The 9,310-nt window shown below is 32.5% G+C and overlaps 1 protein-coding gene across 1 annotated transcript; it reads left to right on the forward strand.

Annotated features, from left to right (window-relative positions):
• The first annotated feature begins 1,518 nt into the window (after window positions 1-1,518).
• Window positions 1,519-2,174, forward strand: LOC137806539 (uncharacterized). Its single transcript, XM_068606732.1, has 2 exons — window positions 1,519-1,676; window positions 1,848-2,174. Exons 1-2 carry the CDS (start codon window positions 1,569-1,571, stop codon window positions 1,941-1,943), a joined length of 204 nt encoding a protein of 67 aa, XP_068462833.1. The 5' UTR covers window positions 1,519-1,568; the 3' UTR covers window positions 1,944-2,174.
• Window positions 2,175-9,310: the final 7,136 nt, after the last annotated feature.

Below are 9,310 nucleotides of genomic sequence, written 5' to 3' on the forward strand. Positions count from 1 at the left end.
ATAAACTTGAACACAAAACTTCATTGTTTTTGTAATTTATTTCAGTGTAAGCAATTTTTTTTTTCAGTTTAGACAATTTTTCACGGATCAATTCAATTAAGATTAATTTGTCCATTTCTGATTCTAATTATTTTTCCTTGACATAGATACTTTTTATGCTTTATTGAGTGATTTTAATAAACAAACAAGTCAAAACTCACACACACATATATATACTATGAATCTAAAATACATCTATGAGGTCCATCTAACAAGATTTTTTATAATCTTAATAACAAATAAGGTCCAATTTTTTTAATTGAAAAATGCAAAAAAATCCTACAAACACTTAATACAAAATTACATAATTTATATTTTACACTCATAAAATAAATACCCTATTTATATGTGCAAAACAACAACAAAAAGGTTGCATGTAATGTAATATAAAGAAGAACAATAAATAAAAAATAAAAATAATAATTTTTAAGAAAATTCAACAATTGTTAATAAAAAATATAAATAAATAATTTTTATATTTTTATTTACTAAACAAATTTGCATAAAAAAATAGATTTTTCACCTAAAAGTTGAGCCACACATGTAATATTTTATAGTGAGAAAAAGATGTATACTGATTGGTTTAACTAAACAAGGCTTGATCAACATTAGTTTCAATTTTTTTTTTATATTCAAGATAAGTTTAATTTGGAAAACATATTTGTGTTTATAACTATTAATAAGAATTAATATTTCAATACTTTTAATTTCAATTTTCATTCAAATAATTTTAAAAATTAAATACTTTTACAGTCATTTAAGAAATCAATTTGAAATTCTTTTACAAATATGAAAGGAAATCTATCAAGAGTTATTTGTTCTGATATCTCAAAGAAATAGCTGAAAAGAGAAATAATTGGTTAGAGAACAATTACTAGTGGCAGTTTTCCTTCACCCACAATAATGTTATGGAAAGACCAAAATATTTTTATTATTTTTTTAAAAACCCTAAAATACACTTTAACTGTATTTATTTTTTTCATTCTGTTTTATTCAATCCGAAAATTTTTTGGATTGGCACTTTCAGTAAAATTTTGGATCCACCAATCCGAATGTGAAAATATGTATTTCACGTTCAAAAATCCATCATTAAAAAAAAAACATTCCGGATCCACCAATACATAACAAAAGTATGCATTTCGGATCTCCCAATCCGTAACAGAATCAGGCTTCCGGATTCATCAATCAAGAAATCAATAATTTATGCAAAATTTGCTTCTGAAACACCCCTCATCCAAAAAAAAAAAATGAATCAGTCTGGGTTGATGAATTTGTAGCACACTCCCAGATCCGATTTCCGGTAACCATGGTGCCCTTTTTCAAATAAAAGATCAAGGCTAATTTCGGGATTAAAAAAATTGTGGGGGTGCAGGAAGAAAAACGTAGGGGTGCAGGAAGAAGAAGTCATTACTAGTTTATTCTGAAAATTGGGCCAGTGTAAGATATCCAAAAAAGAAAGCCCATACCATTAAACACTGATTCTGAAACTGAAACCATTCTCTGCACAAATCAAGAGTGAAACAACGACAATGAAACCTCCTTCTCAGAGATGGGGCTACATTCGAATCATGAGTGGTACAATCCTCGGAGGCGTCCTCGGATTCTACGTTATGCACCGTCTTGAATCTGACTACAAGGTTAGCATGCCATCACTCTCTTTTCTCTTCTCAATTGCTTCTTCTGCCTCTTCAATTTTATGGCTTTCTGAAGCTACCCAATGGAGCCTCGCTAGGATATTCTGAAACCCTTTTCCCATTCAAAAGATTTTTTTCATGTGTTTGATGTGGGTGTACTTGTGCTGTCTACAGGAGAGAATGAATGAGAGGCTGAGAAATTATGAGGCTGAATTGAGGAGGAAGAAGGACGAGAGATTGAACGAGTTTGAGGAATCCTCCAATTTATGAAAAATCGCGTTTTTTTATACTTTTTGATGTTCTCCTTTTCTTTCTACGTTTGATTTATGAGAAGAATTGGAAGAATTGTTTCTATGTATGCTAGAAGATTGTTCCTTTACCCTTTACATATACTGTTAAAAGTGCTTAAAGCCTCACTGTAAACCCAATTGTTTACTTCAACCCTAAGAACGAGATTTGCATAGTAGAAGATGAAGATTAAATGTATTATGTTTGAATATATGGCAATATCATGATTCTAATTCAAATCAAACCAATCCCGTTTCAGTGATTCAAAACACAAGCTATTAATAAATTATCCTATTAGTTTTCTGCAGCAGAAGTGCCAACCATTTTCTTCCTTTGCTTCACTCTTCCCTGTGCCCTCTCACCATATCATCTCCTCCCATGTTCCCACCAACGACAATTTCGATCAAGTACGACATGAAACCCTTTGATATGTCATTCTGTTTTATTACATCAATAAATTTGTTCAGGATCATTGTATATTTGAAGGGCTTCAGTGGTTTGTTCACCAATGTTACATGGATGAATGCTTTGTTATCATTAATGTAAAAGAGAAGGCGAATATACATGGTATGAGATAGACAAGGGGTATATGTTTTAGTGTAGCATGTGTAACAAGGGACTTGGTGAGGAGTAAGAGGTTTAAAAAACCTTGGAATATTTTGTTGAGATTCAACAATAAACCTTAAACTTAACAAAAGGTTAAAAAAAATCTCTATTAATTAAATTCATTTCCGGGGTTATATTAACCTTTTGTAGTCGCTGTTTTATATTTTTGAGTCTTTAGTCAATTTTAATCGGTAAAATCATCTTAAAACAGTTTGATTTTCATTTTATAATCTAGTTCAATCATGTTCCAAGTCATGTGCATCCAAATTTTTCATAAAAACTCCAATGTATGATAGGTTACCATATGTTTGACGAAATGTCTAGTTGTAGTTTGCAAATTGTTTAAGAAAATGCCTTAATAAAAAAATTTGTAGTGCGTTGTGCGCTTTTTAATTTATGTTCTTGAGTTCATTGACTTATTATTATACCATTAATAAGCTTCATAGAATCAGGTTTCATAATGTCTTCATTGTTTTGTTCAATTTCATTGGATCCTATAGGTTTCCATTCTCGTTGGAAAATTTGAGTAGAAATTTCACTGGATTGAAATAATTGTTTTGAGCTATTAACGCTATAAAATTGTATGAAATTTTATATTTAAGCACTTCAATCTATGTTTAATATTTAGAAAAAAAAATCATAAATAATAAAAGCCTGGATAATCAAGTGCTAGAAAAAAAATCTGGAAACGGTGTGCGATTTGCTCTCGGTAAAAACTTTATTTGGACGAGGTGTTTTTGCTCACATTTTCTTACGAAATTTTCATATATTGAGTTAGAAAACTGTGATAAAAATTGCAAACAATAAAACAAAAATTACATAAATTTGGGAATTAACGCGGCCTGAACCAATCTAGTTTGAATTTTGATTTTTAATCCACTCTAAAACTATTTTTAGGTTTCCTTTTGGTGTGCTATCTTTTATTTTGTGTGCCTTAATTTCTTGTTTGTCTAAATTCTTTTGAATTATTTGATTTTGTCATATATCAATTGATGTAATCCAGTTAGTCAAGAAGATGATCAAGGAGACAAGAGACACTTCCAATTTTGATCCGTCATCTCAGCATACAAGACAAAACCCCACCAAATATCGAAAGGACCTCAGCAGAAGGGGAATTGGGCATAGACCAGAAAATCAAATGTTCTTTCTTCTGATCTTCTTACAAGACAAAATATTTGTAAATAAATTGGCTCACTTTAGGGATCCAAATAGAAGAATAAGCTATAGTAGGTTTACATAGCATAAATAGGAGTGTACTTAGCAAAATGGGCTTGTTCCAAGCCCATTTTTCATGGCACATGCACCTAAAATTATGGTTTTTAACCTAACTTCTACAAACTATGCCTAAAGTGCAGTTTTGACCATGGTCAACACCCTACGCAACCCCTCTCCCCTTCCTTTTCTACCCTCTCTCATCTTGCTCTCCAAGTCACTCCTTCTCTCTCTCCATGTATTTGGAAATTGAAGTTGAATAGTAAAGAAACTCTGTAGGAGTATTTTGTGAGACTTGTGAGCTCTCATTTTTGGGTTTTATCTTGGGTGGGTAACATCTCAAGTGGCGTCTCTTTGCACCACTCATCTTGGAGTCCTCTCTTCTCCAAGTGGCGTGACATCTTTCTTTCTTCCTAAGCTCTCTTCATCTCTTCCACTTTTTTATCTTTCTTTGCACCCTCCATTCCATTCCTCTTTATACTTTCATGTTTGTCTCTTAAATTGTTAGTTATCTTTGCCTTATTCTCTTCAATTCCGCACCATTGCATCATTTTCACCATATAATTGTGTTTTTCTTTTTGTCCCTTAGAAGTGAACCTTCACACTTACTTAACCACTTGGTTAAGTTCGTGTCCAGTGGGGATCTTCTTTGATTCTCACCTTACATTGCTAAAAATAAAAAATCATAAACAAAGAGCAACCAATAAAATGCGCAATCCTAAAATCAACTCACATCATGTGGTATTCAAAGCATGATTTTAATTGTCCTAAATTCTGTTTTTGAATTTTTTTTTGTGTGATTTTTTTTTCCTTACCTCTTTTGCTTTAGTCTTATGTTCTTAGTGTTCCAGGAGTCTTTAAATCCATTTTGCTTATTTTGATTTTAATTGTGAAGAACTAAAAACAAATTAGAAGTTGTTTGAGTAGTGGTTGATTTAATTCCAAACATAGAATGCAAGTGTTCATATGATTTAAATCCAAACCCAACATCTTTTTTCGAAAATTGAAAAGTGAAATAACAACAAAAAATATGCATGCAAAAAGGATATGGAACTTATTAATCCATAAAAACAAAGACAAAAGAAATTGAGAGCATTCACATTTCAACCTTCACTTTGCAAATCACTAAAGAGGATTCTAAGTATATGGAAAATTGTGTTCATACTTGTGAAATTTAATCCTTCTTGCTTTCACAATTTCTAAGGACATTCAAACCTTCATAATTAAAGTTTAAGTAAGTTTCTTTGAGTCTTTTTTTTAAGTGTTTTTCTTGTTTGTCTTCTCTAAAGTTTTGTTACTATCCTTTTTCCCATTTGGTTTAGCTTTCTTTCTTTTAAGCTTTTCTTGCTTGTCTTTCAAATCTTTCTTAAATTTTGTTGTGGGGATCTTTGGTGAGCAAGTGTAAGAGCTTTGTCATCTTTCACTTGAAGTGTTTACTACCAATTGTAAACCTTGTTTTTAGAGTGCAAATCTTTCTTGAGTGCATTACAATTCTTCCCTCCTTTACTAAATAGCTGAGTGATACAAGTGAGTGAGTGGACAAGATTGTTATTTTTCACTAATTGTTTGTTTAGGGTTTCAGGTTTAAGATTTCTAGAATGTCTATAATACATTTCAGAATGTGTTTTCTGGAATAAATTTCCTGGAATGTATTCTAGAAAAAGCTTTCCAGAATGAGATCGAATTAAATGGGACATTTTGGTCATTTTATCTCTTTGATGGGGTGTGGGAAGAACTTTGACAAGTTGTAAGAAGAAACACCCTTATTGGAATAGTGAGTTATAGCTTCACTTTGGTGTTATGAGAAAGTTGGCCCATCATTTTTTTTTTATTTTTTTATTTTCATTTTGTAATCCATTCTAATGCCTATCTTTAGGTGTTTCCTTTTTTTTGCTTACTTTCTTTGATAGCCTTTAATTTCTTGCTTGTCTTGAATTTTTTTAATAATCTTTGAGCTTGTCTCATCTCTAATCTCTCTTGAGTTTCACTTTTCAAATTTAGCTTTTATTGATTTTATTATCGACCTTTTGAAGTAGAATATACCTTGGATTTGTTCTTTGTGAGAATTGAGTTAACTTCTAGGTAGCATCCTAGAGAAGGAAAAAGACTATGCAAGGGGTACTCACCTTTGGAGGACAAAACAAGTAAAGGCTTGGAAAGAAACACTTTTGAGAAAGAAGAGAATAACTTCATAGATTTTAAATTTTTGTGTTATTTCAATTTTTTTAATCGGCTGTTATCTTTACTTTAGGTGTCTTTGAAGAGCCTTTGGTGTTATTCCATCTCCTGAAAGTTTTATTTTAATTGCTTTCTTTAGAAAACGCTTTTAGACAATGAGTGTATCTTGAAGGCTCACAAATGCTTACAAGTCTCAACATTAGGTTTCGTCTAGATTATTTTTTGCTATTTAAATTCTAATTTTTAAGATTTCTTTTACTTTCTATCTTTAGAAAACTCTTTGTGTTGAGTTTTCAATGGAAGGATATTTGTTTTTTTTTTATCAGCAATGAATTAATGAAATAAAATGGGACACTTAAGGGGTGTCCCAACCCGTATACAAGAACGCTCTTAGCTTAGGCAAACAGAAATACATAACACGGTTAAAAGATAGATCTCTTAACACTCCCTTGCCCTGCATCAAACGGGTACTACATAGAATCAGCCTACATACACACCTACTACTAAGATAATTGTACAAAAAAGTCCAAAACTGGATGGTTACTGTAGGAGTAATAAAACTCCCTTTCTTTCTTTTACTTCAAAGCAAAGTACTCCAACATGAGAACACGACCATAATCTGCATCTCTTAAGCAATGTAATGTTGTTCTGGATCTATAAGGCCTTCATTCACACCGGTCCGTGCCAGACCGTGTAACAACTCCACAAAGTGAGTTCTAATATTTCCATTGCACACCCCTACTCCAGTACCATGCTTCGGCAAACCAACCTTGGGTCATCTAAAAAACCGATCCAACCATACATCATGATGTTAGCTACTTCCATACCAGACCATCCAGCAGCAAATCCACAAAAACAACTGCATGAACCAGCAACCCATCCCATACTGCCACACCTTCACCTCCACACTAACTCGGACCATCCCAACCATAATTGACTCACAAGGTCCTAACATATTACAAATGCCAATCCCAACAGAGATACTACTTCTACAAACACCAGTAGAGGGGCAAAGACCATGCTACTGGAATTAGAGAAGAGCACTCTTCCCTTTACAACATAACCAACCATAGCAGCATGAATCACAGTAGATCAACCTAGGAGATATCCTGCCTCTGCTACCTATCAGCTTCCAAGACCACTTCACTACCTTGTAACACAGCTCCCAACACTCTCTACCTTCTTTTAACCTCGAGACTTAATAACTGGATTACTCCTACTTGCTTGCCCTCACCCTAGAATTCCGTTTAAGTTGACCTTTTGCACCATCAATTTCATTCAAATCAACTGCCAAGGCAGAGCACCACAAATGATGAGAAACTTTGATAGGCAAGTGCAGCAACACGAGCCACATCTTTGTGCATAAAGCTTCTTCATATACCTTCCTCAAGCCTTGCAAAGACTTGGTGAAGGATATTTGTGAAGTGCATTGGGATAAGTTTTGGCTAGAAAAAACTTGGTATTTAAGAGTGTCCAATGTGACCCACCTCTCTTTCCTGAAAATATACCTTGTATGCTAAACTCACTTTCCTTCTTGTGAAAAAATATTTTAATACAAAACTTAAGATGTCTAGGCATACTTCTAAGAACTTAGGATCTTTAGAAAAATGTTTCAAACTTTTGGATGCTAAATTTCATAAAAGGAAAGAGGAAATTTTGAATGAAAGAGATGATCAACTTGTCATTATTGTTGAGAAACTTAGAACTTTAAGGCAAAAAGAGTAAAAGAGCTTGTAGAAAAAAGGAAGAAAAATTATAAATGGAGAAAAAAATTGTGTCAAAAGAGAAAAATAATTTAGAGAAAAATTACAAGATCTTAAAGAAAGAAAGATGTAGGAAAAAAGAGAGAGAAGAAAAAGAAAAAAGGAAAATCCTTTGTCTAGAACTGAACCAGACGTTGACATAAACTCTTCTTTTATAGAAAACCCTTGTGAGGATGTCCTTGAAGAAACATATGTGTCTGGAGCTAAACTAGATAAAGTTAGAAACATTTTCTCCACAAAAAGTCAAATGAGGGGTTGTTTGAAAAAGAAAAAGAGGAATCTAGAAAGGACAAGGAATATCTTATAACATCCCATACCTAGTTGAAAATGAATCCTTAAAGGGAAATTGCAATACTTTGAACTCTCCGTATGATACTTACTCAAAAATCACAAAAACAATACTTTGTAATTGTTGTTGCTTATCATGGGCAATGAACAACACAAAGTGAACAAAATATTTTTGAAATGGTCTTATTTATTTCCAACAAAACTTTTATAAAAAAATAACAAAGGGCCTTATTTCTTTATTTTTTTCATTGAATACAATTGTCTTAAATTTCTTATCTCACTTTTCTTTGATGTCCACTGTAGGTTAATATTTGACCTTGGAGGAAAACACCTAATCAAATAAAAAAAGATTGTTGTCATTGAGCATCATTCGAATATGAAGACAAATCATTCTCAAGAGGGAGGGAATGATGGAAACTATTAGGCCTCAAAGATAGACGAAGATCGAGCTTTAATGAAGAGATCGTAGAGTATTTTTTCTTCTTCTTAGCCTTGTAAAAATTGTATAGGATTTATTGGGTGTTTTATTTTGGACCAAAGTAAAGTAGGGTGTAAATGAAAAAATGAGTGGGGTGTAAAATAGGAAAATAGGGGTGCAAATAGGAAAATAGGCGAGGATGGCATGAAAGTCCTCATGTCCTCTCCTCAATGGAGAATATTTTTCCTCCAATGAAGATATGCCACTTGTTACTCTTCCAACGGAGAGGATTTGAACCTATAAGGAGGTAAACGCTTGTCACACTCTCATTTTTTAGAGTTTTTTTTACTATAAAGCACTCTCATTTTTTAGAGTTTTTTTTACTATAAAGCACTCTCATTTTTTAGAGTTTTTTTTACTATAAAGAAGAGTCTCTTGTACATATATTTTCAACTTGGAATCAGTAACGAAATGCTGTCCATTTTTTGCCATTCTACTTGTTTCTAATAGGTTAGTCTCCTTCAAGGTGAAAAAGAAGACCAAAGATGTTTATCCTAAAGAGGTTTAGACAACAAAGTGCTTAGGCTTGCAAATTGGCAACATAACACTCATATAATTGATCTTAGAAAACATGAGCCAAGAATCTCCTTATATAGGTGTAGGAGGCCGACCAACAATTTCAAAATTTGGGATATAATTAAGCCCGATTATACCCTAGGTAGGTTTTAGAATCCTAACCCTAACCCTAATTTACTTAAAGAAAAATTACAAGCAAATTTGCTCTTATACTTTTAAGCAAGAAAATTAGAATCCCACTCTACAATTTGTACTAGGTTATGACATTTTTGAACATGTATAAGAGAGTGTCTCTGTCATCAGTAGTA

The sequence above is a fragment of the Phaseolus vulgaris genome, chromosome 3, assembly GCF_000499845.2.
Source record: "Phaseolus vulgaris cultivar G19833 chromosome 3, P. vulgaris v2.0, whole genome shotgun sequence".
Classification (NCBI taxonomy): Eukaryota; Viridiplantae; Streptophyta; class Magnoliopsida; order Fabales; family Fabaceae; genus Phaseolus; species Phaseolus vulgaris.